Source organism: Perissodus microlepis, chromosome 12, assembly GCF_051167445.1.
Source record: "Perissodus microlepis isolate ML-2025 ecotype Zambia chromosome 12, ASM5116744v1, whole genome shotgun sequence".
In the NCBI taxonomy this organism is placed as follows: domain Eukaryota; kingdom Metazoa; phylum Chordata; class Actinopteri; order Cichliformes; family Cichlidae; genus Perissodus; species Perissodus microlepis.
This window is the reverse complement of record NC_140472.1, coordinates 31,310,525-31,333,790: the sequence shown is the minus strand read 5'-3', so window position 1 is coordinate 31,333,790 and position 23,266 is coordinate 31,310,525. Positions and strand designations below refer to the sequence as shown.

The following is a 23,266-nucleotide window of genomic DNA, read 5'->3' as shown; positions in this document are numbered from 1 at the left end:
CAGGTGTGAAGAGATTTTATTTACAGTACTATCTGGCCCAAACTTTTATCCCTATATATGAATTCTGTTCTATTTTATGGATATCAAATTAACCTGTTAACCCTCAGAGCAATGAAAACATGAAGAATATTGGATTATTCTCCTAACAACAGATGAGTCATTAGAAAGGATAATTAGTATTAGTGGAGTCCACAAATAAAAAAAGGTAATAGGTGTAATAGCTCCACTTTACTAAAGGTTACAAATGCTCATGTATTGAGGCAAAAATAATCAAAACAAAAAGAAAATAACTTGGGATGAATATTATTTTAAATGTTTAGACACACGTGAACATTTAGTAAGACCAGGCTGTCCTCACATCGAAATACTCATTTTAGGAGATTGTATTACTGTTAGAGTGCAGCATCTCTGTTCTCAAGTTTATCCTTTCCCCCCAAAGAGGTTTTTTAATTATCTCTTATAAATATCTTGTAATTAAAATCATTATAAATCATCTTAAAATTATTTTTCCTAGACAACAAGCCAGGTCGCCACAGATCATTGTGACCCAAAAAGGCTCCATTGCCTTGTCATTTCAGACCTCCTTAAATACTGACACCTCAGTATATAGAGGTATCTACTGTAAAACACCAGGGTGAAACAGTGAAAGCTCTTAAGCTGGGCAAACACTGTGCGATTTTTTTCAGTTGCGTTATTCAGCTCAAACTGTACGATTGACTCGCAGGGGTTGGAAGTTCGTAGGTCACGATGCAGGGTCTCACACTATACGGCCCGATGCTCTGATGCGACCTGAGTGCTCACACTGTGCGTCCATAAGATGAAGGTTATAACACAAAATCTGCCTCTCGCTCTCTGTCTTTCACTCACACAGACATGCACACCACCACCATCAACTCTGCTAAATTGCTAATGAAAAATCAGGCAGCTGTGATTGAGCAGCAAAGTCCATCCAACTATTTTCATGGTTGTTGCTGTCGTGATAATTTTGTGAGGCCACATCGAAAAGGCTCAGATGAGCTTGCCAAAGTTCTACAAGTTGCGCTTTCATCGCTTGTGTCCAGATCACACGCTGCACTGCCGTGCTGCTCCGTCTTTTCACTTTCATTTCTGTGTTTGCGTGTGCGCAGTGTGAGAGGCTGCGGTGACACCCTCATGGCGGCCGACAGGATTTCAAACAGGTTGGATTTTCTTACGACCAAACAACTGATGATCGGGAGCTGGTCGTGAGGTGTTAATCACTTCTCGTTACCCGACGTATACTACACGATGCACGACACACGAAAATTACTTCAATTTCGCCTTCAATTACTTGAAGGCGAAACTCGGGCCGATCACCAAAACGGTCGCACGACTGAAAAATCGTCTCAAAATGGGCCAAAAAATGGCACAGTGCATGACCAGCGTTAGAGGATTGTGTGTTACTTTAAACGGTGTCTCAGCTTTTCCCAGTCTAAAGACACTCAGACTGTCAAATATTGTTGCACATTGTGGTAGCCTAAAAAGAAAGGCCTTTCAATCAAGGAGGAGATTTTATTTTAAAATATTAAAACAGAACTGTTTCAATTGAAGAAAAATTGAATGTTGATTAGAATTTTGTATATAGAGAATAAGCGAAAAGAAAAGAAGTATTTATCTCAAATTTTACAACTTTCCAAGACTATGTAGATCAATTTAGTGAGAAAAACAAACATGTTGAAAGCCACTACCACGTGACCTCATAACGCAGACGTTCTGCAAAGATACTAAACACAATTCAAACACTGTTAGTCTTATTTGAATTACTTGAGATTAACTTTAGCCTCACATAAAAGAGTGAGCAGCCGGCGCAGACATGCAGTCAAAAAAAACCACATCGTTACATTTATGGATTGGATACTCAAAGCTGTCAGAGATGGCAAGTTTGTCACTCACCTATGAAAGGGAAGGCTGATGGCAATATGGTGAACATGCCGTTACTGTACATGGTGAATGTGACAGCAAAGTACATCGCCAGGCTTCCCAACACGAAGAACGTGTTAACTGCCGTCCAGTAGGACATCTCAAACCCCAGCTATGGGCAAAGACAGCAAGCAGGTTCTATAGTTATATACGTTTTATAATAAACAAATAAACATTTGAAAAATTATGCAAAAGAAAGGTTTCTGGATACCTGGATGCTGACAGCAAACAGCAGACATGTCTGAGTGAGGAGGGCGAAGGACTGGTAGTCGGCGATGTCCTTCCCATCATCCCTCACTGTATCATACATAGCAGCATAGGGGATAAAAAAGAGCACCAAGGAGCTGTAGCAGCTGTGGAGGGCACATTTGAAGAAGGACTTCTTGCTGAAGTACAGGTTGAGTTGACCTGGAACATAGAGCTGAGGATGCTGGAAACTCCACACATCATTCACATCCTAACCAGCAGGGGGAGACAAAGACATTAGATCCTTTTTTAGTTGGTTTGGGTTTGTTTTGGGGGTTTTCTTTTTCTTTTTTTGGGCGGGAAGGAATTCATTTGAGCTCAGATTTATGGTCATGATATTTTCATACATACAGATGATCCCATTACCTGATCAAATAGACTCATTCCCAGTACAGGTAGTGCTGTGTACATCAGATTGTAGAGCGTTATAAACCACTCATCATACACAGTCTGAAAAGCAAAAACAGAAGTGGACCTTTAACTAACTTCTTCAATTTTGGACTCAAATGAAATGAAGTGCATTAACAGACTTCACATTATCATTCAAAATGTGCAGCATCGTATTTGAAATTTGTAAACTGATGTTATTTTTTGTATCTCTTATTTTCCTTTCAAAATAATTTGGTCTTTTTCACTGACCATACCTAGGCTCTGGTGTAACTGGTGTTATTCTGCTTCATGTCTCATTTTTTTAAATTACTGTATAAACACAAATCGTTAATAATATGTCTGCTGTTCAGAGTTTTAGTACAGTTTGGGTTTTTTTCTACCCCTTCCAATCTCATTTACATACTAAAATTCAGATCTCACTATGACTTCTCTAACTGGTTTGTTCTGCCTTTTCATGACACACAATGAAGTGAGTGAGTGTTTATATATAATTATTTACAGATTGAATGTCATATTATGTTTAGTCTAACTTGACTACAAGAAAAATACAGGTTAAAGGCATTTCTGCAATGGCTCGATCATAATTTTGTAACTTCTCCTCTCTCACCTGCGCAGAGAAACCACAGAAGAAGGCAAACCAGAAATGGACGAAGGTGAAGGTGAAGTTTTTGTAGAAGAAGTAGCGCAAGAACTTGCACATGCGCAGGTAGGACCAACGGCCGTGCACCAGCAGGAGGCGCTGCAGGAAACGGAACTGGGCAAAGGAGTAATCGCTGGACAGCACAGCCTGCATGCCCTCCTGGCCTGAGATGCCCACACCTATATGAGCCGCTGTGTGGGGAAAAAATGAGAATGAAGAAAGAGTATTTTAGTTTTTCTGAAACAAAATGAAGATACTATATATACATAAGGGATAATTAGAATTAATGGTTGAGTATAGGGGAAAGGTTTTCCAAACTTGGGAAGGCATTGGAGAACAAACAGGAGGTTCATATGAAGCAGTTTGAGTTTCTTCTGCTACCTTTGATCATGCTGACATCATTGGCTCCATCTCCAATTGCCAGTGTGACTGCCTTCTTGTACTTCTTGACCAGCTCGACCACCTGAGCCTTCTGCAGAGGAGTCACCCTGCAGCAGATCACTGCTTTGCACATGCATGCCGTCCTCAGGAACTCCAGCTCCAGGCTGTGCTCCAAAGCGTATGCCTGAGGGACAGAGGGGGTAAGAAAAAGGTGAGCTTAGAAGAAGACAGGCAATAAAAAACGTGTGACTGTCAGAGCAGCCATGACTGTTAACAAAGACTGGAACATGAGCACAAGAAAAAGGTCGGGCTTTTTTTGCATCTCTGTTTGATGATTTTAAATCATAATGTCTTTCAAAATAAAGTTTCATGGATGGAAAAAAAAAGTTCCCCACTGTAGCTACAGTACTTTTATTTTATTGGACTTCCAGAAGAGCTTGTTTCATCAAATAAACACGTCTTTCATACTCAATAAAAAATTAGGCTCTAAGTAAGAAACTGAGGACAGCATTTGCATACGGCAGCAACTCGCCAGTTACAAAGTAAGCACATCTTTTAAAGTTTGAAAGTGACAGCATGCACATAAACTGAAATTTTATGTATGTATGTACCAAACTGTGTCCATTGATGACCAGGCCATACTCCCCATTCGCCACCTCATCTGTGACCACTTTCACACCTTTATCCATTTCGGGTAAAAACTCTGAATTCTCAGCTGCATCTGGCTTCATGGAGGTTCGGGCATTTCTAGAAAAAAAATCAACAGTATATGAAAACCTGTCATAATGAGATAGTAAAACATGTTTAGTCTAAGATTTCCTCTGACCTCAGTTCCTGCTGGACATCCTCAAGTGAGTTGCCCGAGATGATGAAGACATCATTCATCTCTTCCCGTAGCAAGTTGCACGAGTAACCAATGTTCTCTGCGGTTTCTGCAACACAGACAATCAACATCACCGTGTGTGGACTGGAGTCTGTTCCCCATACGCATTAACTTTCATCTTATTCAAAGTTATGTACCTTGCTTGTCACCGGTCAAAACCCAGATTTTGATGTCAGCCTTAGACAGCTGCTCGATAGTCTGAGGTACTCCATCTTGCAACTTGTCCTCTATGGCTGTTGCTCCAAGCAGCTGAACACACACAGAACACACACATAATCAGAATGCTGTTCATTTTACCACGCAGTTATGTTTTTACAGTATGAGCTGCCTTTATCGTCTTACCAGGAGATCCTTCTCTATCTCCTCATACAACTGGTCCAGTTTGCCCTCTCTATCCTCCAGTGCAGTGTTGGCCTCATGGTGGCGCTGTATCCACTGGTTAAAGTACTCCTCATCCAGATCCTTGTAAGCAAGAGCCAGAGTCCGCAGCCCATCCCCTGCAAATTCCTGCAGAAATTCCACATGCATATACTTATATGGATGAACGCTGGATACTAGAAGGTACACACACACAAATACACAAACGCACACACAAGCTCAAGGCATTTGCACATATAAACAAAAGTCAAACTCTTGCTCAGTTCAAGATTAGAGGAGCAAAAATGACAGCGAGAAATTAATCAGATCTTTCCCAAAACTTCCCTCGGACAAAAAGAACAGACATAGAAGAAGGAGGAATAAAGAAAGGCACTTTGAACATGGCAGCTTACTCTGACGTACCTGCGCTACAGCTCCGCTGTTGTCCAAATACAAATATTTAAAACAAGGCAAATAAAGTCAAATGAAGCTGTGGTGGATATCTCCCCATTTATGATGACCGCGAGAACTGCAATTTATCTTATGTCAAACCCACACAAACAAACCTTCCATAAAGCATGAATTTAAATCTTTTATTTCCTTTCCTGTCAGTAAGAGAAAAAACGTACCAACACGTTTATTTAAAAAAAAAAAAATAGTGCTATACCTACAGCACTTTACTTAAAGTATTATGTGAGAGGTTGTGCCTGTTACCTTTACAGCCTTATATTGCTCAAGAATTGATGTGTACTCAACTCCACTTAACAATCCACTAGTTTGAACTGCTGCTTTAAAATGAACTTAAAAACATCTATTATGTTATGTCTCTTTATTCTGTCAGTACTGCCTCAAATTTGGGTCATTAGTGGAGATTGAACCTGGTTATCTTTGCACTCGCTCAGACATTTTGGACAGTGCAAAGTATTATACAAATTAAGGTTTTTCATCATGATTATCAGAGGTACTTGTATATAAATTCAATAATTTGTTGCTCCAGGGAAGCAAGTTCATCCCAAATGCAAATGCATGTAGGGATGAACTACGTACAAATGCAGTTGACATAGACTAGCAGAGTCAAATATCTCTCTTTGAACACACACACACACACACACAGAGAAATACTACTAACATTAAGATGCTCTGTCGTGACATCCATCAGCTTGCTGCAGGACTGGTGCAGCCTTTCGTAGATGATTGTGTCGGCACCTTTGCAGTAAAGAGACAGCTTGCCCTCTGGACTCCTCACTGCATACAAAAATGTACATACATGAAAACAATGTTTCAGATTGCAGTGGAAAAAAGAGCAGTCTGTATGAGAGCTAAATAGGAAAGCATATACAGATATATGGATACATATATAGTATGTATATACCTATGACTGACATCCTCTTGCGGACATTGTTGAAATCCAGGATGGCCAGGAGTTCATAGTTGCACTGCTCTCCCATTTCCACGATGGAAATACTGTCTGGTGTTCGTGAGCGGAAGACAAATCCAAAGTTTCTGGCTGCGGTCACCAGAGCCCCCTCATCTGGCGACTGGGCCTGGTAGAAAAGCTCTCCTGGAGAACAAAAAGTTTATATTTAGCAGGGCAAATATGATTATTTAAGTAAAGTTCATAATTCTAGCTGCAGCAAAAAATGCTTTCACGTTGATCATTTTCAAGCCAGAGCTTTTTCATTGGAGGACCTCTACAATAAACTACTGAATAAAAAAAGGACTGGAAAACACACATACTGCCTTTTAACTGCTCACTGAAACATCTGTATCGTCCTTACCTTCTTTCTTCTCCTCGGCCATGACAGTGTGGCAGAGAGCCAGCAGCCTGAAGAAGGCGTGGACCTCCGTGTTCTCCAGCTTCACCGCCTCCACCAGAGAATGGTCGTGGAAGACGAACCGAGAGTCGGCTAACGGATTGAAGGAGAAGTCTACTGTGTCTGTATACTGCAGGAGTAAATGTACAACAAGAAAAAAAGAAGTAAGAAAGAAAGAAGGATAAAGCAGAGAGGGAAAGAAATGTAACTGGACCTGCTTAGGCTGATGAGGAGAGGTGAGAGAAGTGCACACTGAGTCTGTTATAAGAACACTAAAATGTGTCAGAAACTTTAACTAATTTAATAATATAATCCTGTGAAATCACTGTAAACCTGGTAAAGAACTAAAGTTGTTTAACTGTCTAAATATAGAAATCACAGAAAGTAAAGGAGCAGCAGTCTAAAAGGAAAACTGTTCAACATACCAGGGACCAGGAATTCTGTCCAGTGTTTCTCTTAACTACCTTCCTTAAACCTATCCAAAAATTCTATTTCAGGGAAACCAAACTTTACCACTGCATTGGAGACGCCATCTGTCAGTCAGTCAGTCATATGGACCAGTAACCTATTTTTTATTTATTTAATTTTTAAATCTGCATATGTAAACTCACCTCATTAGTTTCTAGTCTTTGGCCTGTGTAGTCATAAACATCTCCTGCAGAGCAGAATAACATTTTTAATCAAACTTTATTATACATGAAGAGAATGTATTGAACAAAGCATCAGCTGACGTAAACCTTTGTGTGCGTGAAAAACATCCAACTTCTCGGAATAAGGAATCCAAAAATGCATTTTTAGAAAGTCTCAGTAGATTCTTGTTTCGGCTTCATTCAACTGAAAAACACTTTATGACTAAAACTCTTACCATAGCATTTGCCGTTAATAGTGCACTTGTTGAAGATCATGATATTCTGGGTGAGTGTTCCAGTTTTGTCACTGAAGACGTATTTGATTTGGCCGAGCTCTTCGTTCAGAGTGGTGGTACGAGCCTCAGCAGGGGTGTCATTGCGGGCATAGTACATTTTCCTGTCCCAGTCGATGTAGAAGCTGTTCCCCAGACGAATGATCTCCACACTTCAAGCAGATATTGAAAAGAGGCACGTGTAGTCATATTTTTTTGTATTGATTTTGTTAAATTCATTGTAAAAAGGTAACACAAGGTAATAAAAGCATCATTTCAAACTTATTACCTCACATAGAGAGAGATGGGCACCACGGTGTTGAGGATGATGACGTAGGACCAGAATGTGAGAAAGGACGAGAAAGCAGGATCATCCTCCAGCCTTGGCAGGAAGACAGTAAACTGTGAGCCCTCATTTTTTTCCCAGATGTAGTTTCCTATCGCCAGGACAGAGCACATGAAGGCTAGGAAACCAAAAATCTGCAGAAAGAGTAGAAAGAGGCTTTATTTTGTCATTTAGGAATATAAAAAAAACCTGTGTTGGTGTATAAACTTCAGCTACAACTCAGAAACACAAATGTTGTAGATCCGAGACAACCAAGATCTGCTTAAGTTGAGAGCTTGAAATAAAAAGACGAGTGAGTTTGTGATGATGTCATCTGAGAGTTTCAGATCTAAAAACAAATGGTGCAGAGTCCCAGGTACTCTATGACCCCTAGTGGAGGTCGTCCTGAGGGTCGTTGACCCACTATTGATCATGTGAGTCGTCACATGAGCCATGGTGTGAAAAAAAGATGTGGGTCAGTACCATCACCAGGGGTTCAGGGGGAAACCACTACGGGACCTTCCTCGACCTCATCATGTGACGTTGCGCATGTACAAGCTTGTATATAGATTTATAACCATCTCTCATTAACTACCAAAAACATGATCATTTTTTATTTTAATCAAAAGTTTGGAGTTACTTTGAAATACCATTATTAATTTTTTAAAGAAAAGCTTATTTGTTTCCATTTAATAAGTTTATAATTATCGAACTACCTCAACACAGATGAAAACTGTTCTGTTGTTTAAAGAAGCATTTGACTAATTAAGCATGTGGAGCATCAGTGTTTGTGGGTAAGATTACCAATTTAAACTGACCGACTTAAAAATAAAAAAAATGGGGTGATCTTGTTTAAGAGGTTAAAGTTATTTCATGCATATTTTGCACAAATAAAGGGAACATTTCATACAACCATGTACAGAAATAAATACATTTATGGATGCTGTATTGATTCCACAAGGCAAATTGTAGTACTTAATGTAATTTAATTATGCGGTTAAAAAAAGGGCAGACTGTAGTTTAAAGTTTGGTTTAAAAGTTTTACATTTTTAAGAATGAGTGGTACTGATTTATCCAACTAAATTAATGGCTTTGTCTTCCTTTGCTGTGGTAGTAGCTACTCCATTGCACCTTGAAGCTTTAGCAAACTATGCATGTATCCCCTTTACGGTCTCGGATACATCACCGATTTTCTTGCTTTCTCCTGTTTGCGCTGCTCTACTGCATCAGATCTTTTGATTTTAAATAAATCGTTAGTGTTGGTGAGGAGAATGTCCAATAAAAAATTGTGGTGCATTAGCAGAAGGGAAATAGTGTAATGAACTGATTTAACTGTAAACTTAGACTTCAGTACCTCAGCAGCAGTCAGCTCATTTCTTCACAAATCTCATTAAAAAACAATAAATTATTGATGACCCTGAGATGTGATAAAACAAATGCACTCACAAAGATGACTAAGATATTCATTAGACGGTCTATACTGGTCCTCTTGAACGTGCTCTTCCCACAGTTTTGCATCAGCTTTGTTTCTGGACCTGCAAAAGAGAAACAGAATGATCTGAAGTCACAAGTTTCATAATTCCCACTACAGTAGTTCCCTATTAATGTGTGTCTGACCTCCAAATAGCACCAGTCCAAAGCACCACTCAGTGTTCCTCAGGGTGCAGCCTCGCAGCAGGATTTTCTCATTGTCAAGTGAATATTTCTGACCTGTGAAGCTCAGCACTCCTGTGAAGCGGTCGAGGCGGTTGTTGGGGGGTTCACAGCGGACCTCACCTTGAGGAAAGGAAAGACACAGCAGGTTTAGATTTAGAAAGAGTATGACCACCAGAGATGGGCAGTAACGCGTTACTTGTAACGAGTAAAGTAAGGGATTACTATTGCAAAAACGGTAATTAGATTACCGTTACTTTCCCGTAGGAACGCTGCGTTACTGCGTTACTAAAACCGTGATTTTTTTGCGAGAATGTCTCATGACAGTGACGTAAGCGAGTGCGACGTTTGTGACAACAGCTGTGTGCAGATCAACAATGGATCATATATCGCATGCGGGAGAGAGTACAAGCGTGCAGCGTTTAAAGCGTGGAAGTACTGACCTTACTTTGAGTTTGATTCCATAAAAAGTGACAAAAACATTAGCGTCCGTTGTGCGTGGGAAGAAAACTTCTTTTTACGCCGAAAAAAACCCCTAAACAAGCTCCGAGTGCGCAACGACGTAATGGGAAATTCACAGAGAAACTCGCGGATTCTTCCACTGACCGCTGCGCCACACCTGCACCAGGGTAAACCTCCGCCTACCCAACTCCTGCTTTACAGGTGAAAATAGAGCAACAGGACCGCTAGTCTTTGATTTTATTTATTTTCTGCTGTGTTTTACTTGCATCTATTTGAAAGACTGAGTGTAAACACAAAAATATTTTATTTTATGTGCTGGAATGTGCAGAAAATAGGTTTCAATGTTAAACTAATTTCTTCAAGTCAGAGAATGTTGCATATAATTGAATTTTTGCTTGATGCATAAAGTTAAAAGATTAAAACTGATAAAACAAGTTTAAAAAAAGAGACTTTTCCATTTGATTACATTTTGTATGATGGATTATGCAGAAAAAGTAGAATTGGGCTGAAAGATCTATCACTTTATCACCTATTCAGGTTGTAAATCATGTTTTTAAAAAGTAACTAAGTAACTAAGTAATTAATTACTTTTGAAAATAAGTAATCAGTAAAGTAACGGGATTACTTTTTTGGGGAAGTAATCAGTAATTAGTTACTGATTACTTTTTTCAAATAACTTGACCAACACTGATGACCACTACCAATTTTAAAAATCAAAATACCTCCATAACGTTCACAAATTGTCTTCAGATGAATTAATGTTAAATGAAGGTTAAAAAAAAAAAACATGGGTTAGAAAATACGTGAGCCTAACATGAACTTTTTCTTTCTTTGCGTTTTCACTTATTCACTTTGATCTGCTGATCGTTGGTTCACGGAAGCTAATTCTCAGCTTTATTTCTGGCACTTGCTTTATTTTAGCGCTTTTTTACTATATAAGACGAGTTCAAGATAAAACCTTGATGAGAATAAAGAAACAGTGTAGAATAACTATAACTGTAATAGTAACTGTTACATGCCTCGGCTTTATTTAATTTTTTCTCTGCCTATTGTTTTGGGCATAACTGGTTTAGAAAAATACCAGCGTTAATAAGCATTAATGGAAAGAGTGGCATTGACTAAATTCATAAACATGTATTTTGTGTAGGCAAAACATGTAAAACTACAAGGAGGCCATAAACAATAAACAACATTTCCAGATTTCTTTACAGAAACTGTGAATGAGGTTTAACTTATTTATTATGTCTTACGTTGAGTATTGCAGTGGGTAGACTGCCATTTATTTATTATATAAATAAAACCTTTTATATACACTGTGAGGAATAGCCTTAACAGGGTAAGTCATTTTTATTTATATAGCACATTTACATTTAACATCAAAGTGCATTACACTGAAAAAATTGTGTGTGTGCGTGTGTGTGTGTTTACAGTCTTACCGTTAAAATCTGCCAGTTTTTCAATATCATCCCCCAGGTCTCCCGTCACTGGGAGGGCCTGTCTCACCTTCAGGTTAGTCTCTCTGAGGAAGAGAAGCCGAGAAAGTAAAAAAGAGGAAGAAAGAAGACGGCTGAATAAGCGGAAGTGAGAACAGAAGGATGTGGTTAGATGTGAAAAAGGAGGAAAAATAGACGAACCCATCGAGTTCTGCAGTCTCAATGTACACAAGGTTGAGTGGTTCACTGCTGGAGAGCAACAAGAGGTCTGCCTGAAATTACAAAGAATTTATAAATGGTAAAAATGTATGTGATCAATGACAGAGGATTTTATTACTCAACTAAAAACTTACTTTAGGTTTACTGACATCTCTGATTGTTCTTTTGTCTTTTAGAAAACATCAAAATTACAATATGAAAAACTTCCCCTAAACCTAATTTGGTTATGCGTCTGTTCCTTTGAACAGACATGCTAAAAGTTCACTGAGTCAACCCACAAGAACAAAATAAAACATCCAGAGGAAGTCAACAATAAACACAATGAAGTACAGTTTATATTCTATGTGTTGGGGAAGAGAAAAACGAACAAATAAGTACTTCCACCCTCTGATGCTTTACTTACTGTAACAAACTGGTTGTTTTCTAGTTTGATGATGTCTCCCACTTGGACATTCATCCATTTCTCACTCCGTAGCCTGAGAACAGGGAGAGGTTGGTAAGTGTGTGTGTACAGTATCACTTTCCCTTGCTCAAATGCTCTGAGGGGTCACAAATAACCACTGAACACCAAGGTCATCCTAATATTAGTCATTTTCCTTTTTCTAGATGTTCCTGCCAGTTTCCTGTATTATCTCTCTGTGTATTTATCTGCCAATAATAGCCAGAGTTTTTCATAGCTGGCTGGAACTGGATGCTTTGCCAAGTTTCCCATTACATGTTTCTGCTCATGTTGCTGTTTCAGATTCCCACAGCTGACATATTTTTAGGATGATCTCTTTCTAGTTTGTAAGTTTTCTTAATATTTGCAGTAATCTTTAACATGTCAAAACAACGTAAAGGAATAATTTTCACATCAGTTTTTCAAAGATTGTAAATAATTTTCATGTATTTTTTTCATGTAAGCTTTATTATCATTATATAAACAGTACAATATTTTTGTTATCAGGGTTTTCTGTGTTCTCTGTATTACTGTAGGTCTTTACCTTACAATAAAAAGCACCTTGAGGCTACTAATGGCACTATTGAATTTTTTAAACCATTATTACTATTTATTGTATTAATAAAATGATTATTACAACCCTGTAATCAGCTCTTTTTAATAGTATTCAGCATTTTCCTTTTTCTGATAGGATATACTTCATTTTTCCTCAAAGTAGCAAAAAACTGAAGTACAGGAGCAAATATTAAACACAACTTATAAGAAAATAGAGCTTAGCAAATTACAATAAAATATGACAAGAAGAAAATCACTCAGTAATTTACTGATAATTTCCAATTAAACAGAAAAAAGTACACAAAATATAGGAGAGCAAATCTAAATGGAAAAATAGAACAATGTAAAACACAATAAATACAGCTACTGTGGTATGAGTTTGGACATTTGTTTCTGAATCTCTTCTTGCAGTAGCACAGCTGCTTCCCCAGTGACTAAACACAGAATAATGAACGGGACACACGCTTCAGCAAAATAAACTATTTACTCCAGTCCTAAAAATGAAGTGATCTTTATTTTGCGTATTTAACAGAAGGCAGCCTTGTGTCAGCAGGAAGTAAGCTTTTTCCTGCAGCTGCTTGTGGACTAAACAGTGAGCAAGGCAGCCAGGAGGAAATGAAGACATACAAGTTAAAATATTTTTATCCACCACACCTTTCCTAAGTAAAAATACAAATGGGGGCTTTATCTCTTATTTGATTATAACATCATCACATCATGGTATACAGGCCTTGTGATAACATCCCATATGGCAATTTTGAGACCTTAAAACAATTAGAATCTCACTTGATGTATAATGTTTAATTGTTCTGATAATAGCCAAGCGCAGTGGATATTTTTGAACCTGTATTTTCCTTTTTGCGCTCCAATATAGCCACAGGAAGCAGCTGCAGGATGGTGGGCAGCACTTGTTTTGTTGTTGCTCTTATGTCTACTATTTCAAATATGTGAGCTATGCTCTATTTGGGATCTCACAGACACATAAGTGACATTCCACCTTCAGAGCTGAAACATCAAATACTTTGAATTCGTGCATGAGGATATGATTCATAGCACCCACACAAACACACACACGCACGCACGCACACACACACACACACACACACACACACACACACACACACACACACACACACAAACTTACTTTCTATCAATAAGGACTTGGACTTTTCGGTTGTTAACTCGATTGTCGCTCCTGTGGCGATTCTGGGAAACAAAACAAAATGACAGGACTGAGTCAGAAAAGGTCACAGGAAACTCAAACTGAGTTCACTGATTTGTTAATTTTTTATGACCAAATTTCTCTTTAAAAGGTATCGGTCACCAACTAACAGAGTATGCGAGAAGAGATGATAATGCAGTGACTGTACAAAATGGAGAGGGTTTTAGCCGAGTTAAACCTCAGACTCTTAGGCAAACATTTACTTCCCTCCATGATGACACTTCTTTGTCTCGTCTCATAGACTTACTATTTATTTCTGTATGTGAGACAGAGAGTCTGCTACTGAGCTAAAACTGAAGGGTGGCTTCCCTTCTGAAATTGTATTCAAATTACAAAAGGGTTAAATGTGGTTTATTGATTGGAAACATTTACTGTTACTACTTGTTTCAAATATGAATAAGGCCCAGCTCAGATATGGCAAATTCAGTGAAGCTTTTCACAGAGCAGAAACTCTCATCTGTACGGCAACACATTAAAGAGATGCTGATCAGGCTGTTGAAGGGAAAATAAAGGTTACAGCCACAATAAAATAAAGTTAATGTTGAACTTGTTCTTTCTGTGTTACAACCTGAAGAGGTTATGTCTGGATTTTATGTTCTGCTTTCTGGGAAGTCAAAGTCTTTCTTTTTTCACCTTTTACATTCCACCTTGTTATCACCCAACCTTTTTATTCTAATTCTTTGTGAAGAGATCACATCAAGATAGTGGTTATCCAAAACTGTTAACTTCTGTTGTCAATTCTCTGGCAATTGCTGATGGCTGTTGATGAGTTGAATTTATGACAGTATTTTTTTTTAAACAGAAAAAAACTGTCATTAATTGTTTTAATGTAAGTAATTTCTAAAACCAACAGTTAATTCACATATGAGTTGTTGCTAGAAAACTATCTCATCTCCAATTATCTCACATTTCCCTTGTGACCATTCATATGGGTAACAAACACCATCAAATCTGTTGGGCTTGAGCAAATAAATAAATAAATATTTATATATTTTTAATAATTTCTTGTGTTATATGGAGTTCCTGTACTTTCTGCCGTTGTCTGATATTTTTTCCTAATGTTTTGATTATCTTGCTTCCTATCTTTAGCTTTTTTATCTGCATTTGTAAGTGTTTGCTCTACCTTTAATTAATTAGTTTGTCTTGTGTTTAGTTACTTTTATTGTTCATTTACATGCCTTTGTCCCTTTGCTTTGTCTGTATATCAGTTTTCCCTCCTCTGCTTGGATTATTTGAACAAGTCTCCCTCAAGTGTCATTCTGTTAGGTCTTTTCCTTTTGTGAAAAATTGAATGGCAATTTAAGTGATTTAATCTCACCAGTATAAAGCAGGAGGAGCTAGCAATAATTACTCACTATTGGGATGTAGCATTAGTTTAAATTCATTCTTACAAAGTTTGAAATCTCTGCAGCTGACTTGAAACTAACTTGTAAAACTCTCCTTTTACAACTGCATTCCAAACACCAGCCATAGTTTGCTTTTGCAAGGTCATCTACCTCACCACACTTGGTCACACCTGGAATGCTGAGATCAAATTAACCCTGAACCAAGTGACCCTGTGAAAGTAGCAGACGTTTACCAGTCAGGATCTCTGCTGCTTAACAAAAAGACTTCTGTTTCTCTTCCTTGAGCCAGTCTTAATGGTTTGGCATTAAGTCCTTTTCCACTCACATGCAAACACCGGCACACATGCACATTTGTCTGGTTGACCTTAACTGCTGAAATCATTGTTTTACAAGTGCTTTTTTTCTGGTTTGCTTCTCACAAATTGATAAAAGAATAAGGAAACATTCTGACAATTAAATAAAAAGCCGTATCTCTTTTGAACTTGCTCATCTCTTGATTAAAAGACTGACTTAAGTGCAGACAGCTGAAGGAAGCTGAAATAATGAAAATGAGTTGGCTATGAGAATGTGAAGTATAAACCTAATCTTTTATCTTTCCCTGCTTGTATATATACAATTTTACAATACAATTTTATTTGTATAGCAGAGGGTTCACCAAAGTGCTTCACAGTAAGGAAACTCTCCCTCCTTCAGTGCCTGCAATTAGTCCAAAATGTGGCAGCACGCCTCTTAACCGGCACTAGAAGGCATGAGCACATTACTCCTGTCCTCGCTAACCTACACTGGCTTCCCGTCAAATATCACTTGATTTCAAAATCCTTCTGCTCACTTTTAAAATTCTAATTAACCTGGCCCCTAGCTACTTAACTGATCTCCTTGATCCGTGCAACCCAAAGAGAGCACTAAGATCCTCCAGCCAACTGCTCCTAATGCAACCAAGGTCCCGTTTAAAAACCAGAGGTGACCGTGCATTTGCCATCCCTGCCCCTAGACTCTGGAATAATCTCCCAGTCGAAATCCGTACTTCGGAATCAATTCAATCGTTTAAATCCCGTTTAGAAACACACTTGTTTAACTAAGTTTTTGAAACAAATTAGTTTGACTTTCATTTGGCCTGCACTACGCCATGTCAATGCAATTTTAAGTATAATTGTACTATTTGTTCTTTGTTCTGCCCGCGCTGCGGTTTCATTGTGAAGCACTTTGATGAACACTAGTCTTTTAAATGTGCTATGTATATAAACTTTGACTTGACTTTGACTTGAATAAACAGTAAAATGATTACACTGAACAGTAAGTCATTAAAACAAAGTAAAATAGAGAAACAAACAAAGGCATTAGTAAGCAGAGATGGGAAAATTCATGATAATCCAGAGAAATGAGTAACGATACAGCAGTTAGTGAGCGGTGAGAATTAGCAAGTCGGAAAATCCAGGTTGAATAGGTTGAGTTTTCAAGCGTGCTTTAAAGTATTGAACGGAGTCAGAGGCACGAAGGGTAGCAGGCAGAGGTTTGGTGCTACAGAGGCAAAGGCACGATCACCCCTAGTCTTCAGACGGTGCCTGGGCTGGGCCAGAAGTAACTTAGCAGATGATCGTAAATAACGGCTGGCAGCATAGAGCCTGAGGAGGTCGGTGAGATAGTCAGGCGCAAGGTTGTTTAGGCATTTGAAAGTAAGCTGCAGAATTTTAAAATCAATACAAAATTTAATAGGCAGCCAATGTAAATCAGAGACCACTGGAGTAAAGGAGGCAAACTTTCTAGTTCCGGTTAGGAGACGAGCCGCAGCATTCTGAACAAGCTGTAATCGTTGGAGGTGAGCGAGTTGGAGTCCAGAGTAGAGAGCGTTACAATAATCATATCTACTCTTCTCTCAGCTTCATTGGCAGCTCCCTCTCCTCACTTCTTTATGTTGCTGCCTTTATTCAACATGTTGTTGAATGTATATCTTTGAGGCAACAGAAGTGCCTGGATAGAGTGGAGGCCACACAATAATGTTAAATTTACCAAATATTAGCTGCTCTAGTCTGACATCAGTACTATCTAATATCACACAGACTATGCACTAGAGAGATGGTAGATTATAGTGTGAAAAAGGTAATTTTCTGGTAGGACAGACAGCCACTACAGCAGTTTTAAAGGACGAGTTTTAAAAAAAATCGAGTGAAACACAGATAAATAAGTCGTAGACAATATGTGTATAATGACAATATGTCATGTGTCCTTTTTTTGTTAATGATTGATGCAAAGTCTGAAGTGAAGTGAGGTGGGGTTCTCATTATTCAGTTTCTGAAGGAGATTCTACTTAAAGTTTGACATGGGGGTGGGGGGGCAACGCATAATGAGTGACTAACAGTTAACATCAGATCCAAAATCCTATTATTAAAAAGACAGTAGCATAAAAGTTGTTACCTGAAGAGGCATTGAGCTTGAGATGGGCTGTTTGATGTTTATATAAATTGACTGAATAAAGAATCCCAATAGTGATGGTTGTATGGTCTTCTTGTGCTGTGCTCGCTTTTGGGTGTTGGGGTACGTGGGGGATGTGTTTGTATCTTCTGACATGCCTGTTTTGCATTTGGAAGCTTAGAAGTTAGAGTGTGCCAAATCTCATCACAGATACGGTAACTTTGCAGATTGCAGTCAACTGAATTCTGTTTTCTTACCCCTCCTAATTCAAGCTACTTGGCTGCTGTAGAACAAACAACTCTGGCAATATGCCGAGTGTCCAGGTCTATTTACTATTTTATAGAGGAGGCTGTAAAGATTTGTGAATGGAGTCCAACACGAGTGGATGAGTCAGTGAAGCTCACTCCTGTCTTATGACAGTGACAGTGAGGTGAGTTGCTGAGGATTTCGTAAGCTTTATTTTCAGTAAGTGTTGTGCTCAGCCTCTGCTAGCTGCTGTTAGTGAAGGCTTTAGTGAAACTCTCTTTGAAGTGGATCTAACATTGCTAGACTGAAGCGTCCTAAAAATCACACTTTCCCTCTGAGTCCAACAATGTTAGATCCACTTCAAAGAGAGTTTCACTAAAGCCTTCACTAACAGCTAACAGCAAGTGGCTAAACAAAGACAACAGCTGGTTATAAGCTAACTTTTGGCAGCAAATGCTAGACTGAAGCGTCCTAAAAATCACACTTTCCCTCTGCTAGCTGCTGTTAGTGAAGGCTTTAGTGAAACTCTCTTTGAAGTGGATCTAACATTGTTGGACTCAGAGGGAAAGTGTGATTTTTAGGACGCTTCAGTCTAGCATTTGCTGCCAAAAGTTAGCTTATAACCAGCTGTTGTCTTTGTTTAGCCACTTGCTGTTAGCTGTCTGGAGAAGGGAGGGTCGCATGTCTAATCTACTGACAATAAGTAACTGTGACAGTTAGAAATGAGTTTATGTTTATGAGAAGGATAATAACAACTGAAAACATATCTGTACTTGAGGTTTAGCAGGGTGCAGAATTTAAAATGTAAACTGGGAATTGGGAAATTTGTATTGCAAACTTAGAAGATTCAGATACAAACGTAACATTTCTATTAGTTTCTAATTTTTCTAATAGTATAATAAAGGACATGAATTATTTTGGTTGTAGATGTGGGTTTTTTCAGTGCCATCTAGCCTTAAAAAAGCAGAAGACATTTTCAAATGTGCTCACAATATCATCAGTTGCATCCTTGGCAGCGGTGACCGTCAGCACGAGGATCAGGGGGACGACAGTGGTGAACCAGGACAGCGAGGAAATCTGAGGAATCACCTGAAGAACACAAAACGCAGAGAACAAAAACGTTACTTTATTCCAACCTGAGTTTAAATAAAGCCATGGGCGTATGTTTACTTACATAATGAAAAGAAAGGTGTGTATATGAAAAGAGAATCTTACTTTATCAAGACAACTTTTTATTAAACAATATTATGGCTATTTCTTTTTATTCTGTTTAATTATACATGTGTGTTGTGTTTGCCGAGTAGTGTTTGAGTTGCCAAAATCTGCTTCCCATTGAAATTGTGTTTCAATAGGAAATCTAAATAAAGCTATTTTCTGTTTTGTATACTTTGGTGGATTAGATGCACTTATTAAGAAAAAAAACCCTGATTTTTAATGGTGTTTATTAATAAATTTAAACTGCAGTGTCTAAGTTCCTTTGTTATGGTACAGTGGTCACTTTAAACTCTGTCGTGCAACGTGACTGTTTTGCACATAATGAGGCAATTTCCTGTTTTTGGATTACTGCACACCCTTAAATATCACTGCAGTGCGAACCGTGGACATACTTTAAGATTCCTTTGATGTTTTAGGAAGTGATTCTGACAGTAAAAGCAAAACTGAATATATATCAAGTTACATTAGATGTAAAGAAGTTGTTTCAGAGGTTTTAATTTTTTTGGTTTCCTGGACAAACTGGGAGAAGGGTTGGAATCTAAGAACAAAATCCTTTTTTGGGAATAAGTCATTACATCACGGTCTTTGTGTTATCTGCGGTTCTGTTGATTCGTGCGGCTGAGTATTGTTTACTGGACTCTGAATTCTTTGCGGAATTATTCTGTTCCCCTTTGTTTGCATCACGCTGTCTCTGTGAGTTTGGTGTTGTTCCCTCTTTCAGTTTTATTTTGGACGTCAGATCCTTATGTGGGTTTCTGCATTTTTAATTCTTTCTGTCTTTCTTTTCCTTCTTTAGTGAACAATTTAATTCATGTATCCTTCCTTGTTTTCTTTGAGAAGCTAAAGATTAAAGTGTCATACACACTCCGTAATTAATGTGTCAGGCAACTAACAGTGAGACAGGTTTGCTTAAAACTCACCTGGAGCACCAGCAGGAACAGGAAGTAAGCGTTAGCAATCCTCTGGAACTGCTCAAACAAGTTGAGAGGTAGGAAGGTGAAGAAGTTGTACTTGGAGGTTTTGATGGCATTTGTCTGTAAAAGACGGAAAGAAAAGGAGATGTGACGAAAATTTAAGAATAAAACTGACAGCAGAGTTACTTTTGAGAAATTCTGGAGTTTGTTGAATGAAAGTATTTGTCATTTTTTAAGGAAGCGCAAAGTGTTGAAGTAACATTTATTAAAGTTATTAATAGACCTAGGAAACAAAATTAGCTGTCCCTACTGTGAATTTGAACCTTCTGTTTAAATGAGGGTTGTAGTTGGAGAATGATGGGTGGAGGTGTCGGGTAACTCTGGACGAATGGTTAAACAGCCAGAGCGTTTTGTGAATCAGGTCAGTTTAGGTGGACTGATCTTGTAATCGCATCTTGGGCTTCCCCGTACTTGCTATGACATTTCTGCTGCATGGGAGCATGAAACCGAAAGTCTTCTGATGTGGGGGTCTACACAAAGTGCAAATGCAAGTGGTCAGTGTGGGATTTCCACAGAGTGATCTGTGTAGCCCGAGTGCTTGAAATGGCGCAGAGGTACACAAAGAGATGAGGTTGACGGACAAATTAAATCAGATATGGCATGGTTTAAGCTTTTTCTGTGAGGAGTCACATCTTGGAAACTACTGGACAAATAAAGCCTTATATCCGAAGCATCCGGTCACTGTGTGAAGCTCTTACTCTGTGGACTGCACTTATATAAATCTATAAAACCTTAATGGCTTGCTTTATGGAAATTGGGCTCTAAGTATAAATGGTGATAAGACAGTCAAATGGTAGGTAATCACATTTAAGGCTTTTAAGAAATATTTGCCTGTGCTTTTGGTCATTTGGAAACTGAATGGCTAAAATTATGTTTGGGTCCAAAGGCAGGTAGCATAAAGGAGAGTGAGAGTACAGCTTGAATATTCCTGAACAGATTCTCAGTAACACCAACTAATTTAATAATCAGAGCACTCTGTAATCAGCCTGAGAAAGTAATAAAGTTAGAAAGCACTTGTTCTGAGTGAGACCTTATATCCCTGATGCAGTTCTGTGTCTACTCTGCTCAATAAGACATTTTCCTATGTTTTATTCAACAAACTAAAAAAATGAGTCAAGCCTCTCTGCCATATTTCAACACACTTCAGTGGCACATCGTACCACGGTCGCGACACCAACAGAGAATGTTTGTCATGGATTATCCTGTTACTCTGGATCTTTACTGAAAAAGCAGCAAGTCCAGCAACATCTGCAAACCAATGTGAAACATTATATTGACTTTAAGCACAGTCAGACTTTGTAATTATTGATTAAATTAGTGACTGAAGATGAGATGAAGTCATTACCAAAGGGTAAGACTGAGCAAACAGCCACAAGCGTTTCTGTAAAGGTAAAACATATATTAGCATTCACTAATTTGGGTTGTCTTACTATTCAGTTCAGTTAAGGTTTATTTACATCAGGGGTCTCAAACGTTCGGCCCACGTCACCTACTTGCGGCCGTATATTGACGTGAAGAACTATAAAGCAATTTGGCCTTTGATGTTACATTTTTGTTAGAGAGGATGTGTTTGTTGCTGAGTGCAACGTTAAAATAAGTTCTTTAAAAAGCAAAAAATGATTTATTAGGAAGGCAATATGAGCAGAGAGCAGAAACATGTTGAGGGATTGGCTGTGTTAGTTCAGTGAAAGAGTTGTTTGTAAAAAAAAAAACTAATGTGTACACTTATGTCTGCATTTTATTTTCTTAAATACGAACAAAATGATAGCAGAATAAACAGATTTGTTTATTTGGTAGTTCAATGAAAGGCTTTGTGTGTTCATGTTTGCAGTTTTTTCTTGTGATACAGTATTTAAAATTTGACGAAAACAAAACAATCACAACACTATATTTTCAGAAATATATGTGGTTGTTTTCTTGTTTGTTTGGTTGGGTTTTTTTGTACTACTTGAACACTAAAGTGGCCTCATGTGTGATGACAGTGCCAGCAGAGGCCCCACAGCTCATTTAAGTTTGAGACCCCTGATTTACATGGTGCCAAATCACAACAACAGTCACCTCAAGGTGGTTTATACTGTAAGGTAAAGTCCCTACAGTATTTAGAAGGAAACTTTAACAATCCAACGACCCCCTATGAGCAAGGACTTTGTGACGGTGGGATAAAAAAAATCTCCCTTTTAACAGGAAGAAACCTCCAGCAGAACCAGGTTCAGGGAGGGGCGGGGCCATCTGCTGCTACTGGTTGGAGGGTGATGGGAAAGAGAAAAGAAAAAAAAGAGCTTTCAGAAACAGGACAAAACACAGACTAAGGGAAAGAATGTAATTACATGTTTGCAGTGGTATATACAAACACATGGTGAATGGTTCACTGCTTAATGGCTTACTACCATGTATTTGTCTATGTGATTACAGTCATCTGTGATTAAGTAGCAGCATACACACAATAATTTACTTATTAGTAAAAGGGACGTGACTGAGGCTGAAAGCAGAGGTTCTACAGAAAAATAGATAAATAAATAAAATAGAAAAATGCTTTGCCTCACAAACGCTCGAGCTTCTATCCCTGTTAAAAACAGATTCCTTAGCTGCTCAATGGTTATAAACTTTAGTGTGTTAAACGATTAATTTTGGAACCTGTTTGTGGCATTAACCACTCTCAGCGTTGCTCAATTTACATTTTTTTGTAGATATTTTTAGGTCGCTGTAGGACAATGTCTCACTGATAATTGTGAAAGATGATTCCCCGAAAGTGACTGTACATTTCCTAGGAGCATCTCTCAGATTAAGTAAAATTAACCCATTTAAAAATGTTGAGGTTAATCTGTTTGAACCAAAATACATACACAGGGTTAATACTCTGGGTTAAATATCCTCAGAGAAGTCTTTGTCTACGGTTTAATCAGATCAGAATCTGTAATGAAACTCCTCCTTAAGTATCACAGGGTTTTTCTAATGGATGTTATGTGACTCTTCTGACGTCCCTACAGATATCTGAAAGAGTGAGAGGCATTTTGTCTGCACCAGGTGGATGTTATCAAGAAGCCCCACCGCCTCGCTGGACTGCAGCTCACGTGTCACGCTATCTCTGCATTTCTTCCCTAAGAACAACCACCCACACGCTTGAAAGTTTGTTTTGACTGTAAAATGTACAAGTACCCAAACAGAGGAAATGACTGTTTATGTCTGTTTTCATTTATTTGCTAATGGCTGTGTCCTCT

At 38.4% G+C, this 23,266-nt stretch overlaps 1 protein-coding gene across 1 annotated transcript in view; it reads right to left on the bottom strand.

Moving 5' to 3' along the window:
• LOC146376642 (phospholipid-transporting ATPase ID-like) overlaps nucleotides 1-23,266 on the bottom strand; it is a 50,183-nt gene that overhangs the window by 5,469 nt on the left and 21,448 nt on the right. Inside the window, exons 4-26 of the mRNA XM_084945699.1 lie at nucleotides 19,995-20,108; nucleotides 18,850-18,948; nucleotides 13,781-13,842; nucleotides 12,046-12,118; nucleotides 11,625-11,695; nucleotides 11,427-11,509; nucleotides 9,493-9,651; nucleotides 9,322-9,410; nucleotides 7,840-8,030; nucleotides 7,515-7,723; nucleotides 7,261-7,304; nucleotides 6,614-6,779; nucleotides 6,208-6,396; nucleotides 5,965-6,080; nucleotides 4,821-4,985; nucleotides 4,616-4,727; nucleotides 4,422-4,527; nucleotides 4,207-4,342; nucleotides 3,596-3,779; nucleotides 3,182-3,405; nucleotides 2,551-2,634; nucleotides 2,150-2,395; nucleotides 1,912-2,050 (exon numbers count right to left, since the gene is read on the bottom strand). Coding sequence (XP_084801825.1) covers nucleotides 1,912-2,050; nucleotides 2,150-2,395; nucleotides 2,551-2,634; nucleotides 3,182-3,405; nucleotides 3,596-3,779; nucleotides 4,207-4,342; nucleotides 4,422-4,527; nucleotides 4,616-4,727; nucleotides 4,821-4,985; nucleotides 5,965-6,080; nucleotides 6,208-6,396; nucleotides 6,614-6,779; nucleotides 7,261-7,304; nucleotides 7,515-7,723; nucleotides 7,840-8,030; nucleotides 9,322-9,410; nucleotides 9,493-9,651; nucleotides 11,427-11,509; nucleotides 11,625-11,695; nucleotides 12,046-12,118; nucleotides 13,781-13,842; nucleotides 18,850-18,948; nucleotides 19,995-20,108 — 3,061 coding nt within the window. The remainder of the gene's footprint in view (nucleotides 1-1,911; nucleotides 2,051-2,149; nucleotides 2,396-2,550; nucleotides 2,635-3,181; nucleotides 3,406-3,595; nucleotides 3,780-4,206; nucleotides 4,343-4,421; nucleotides 4,528-4,615; nucleotides 4,728-4,820; nucleotides 4,986-5,964; nucleotides 6,081-6,207; nucleotides 6,397-6,613; nucleotides 6,780-7,260; nucleotides 7,305-7,514; nucleotides 7,724-7,839; nucleotides 8,031-9,321; nucleotides 9,411-9,492; nucleotides 9,652-11,426; nucleotides 11,510-11,624; nucleotides 11,696-12,045; nucleotides 12,119-13,780; nucleotides 13,843-18,849; nucleotides 18,949-19,994; nucleotides 20,109-23,266) is intronic.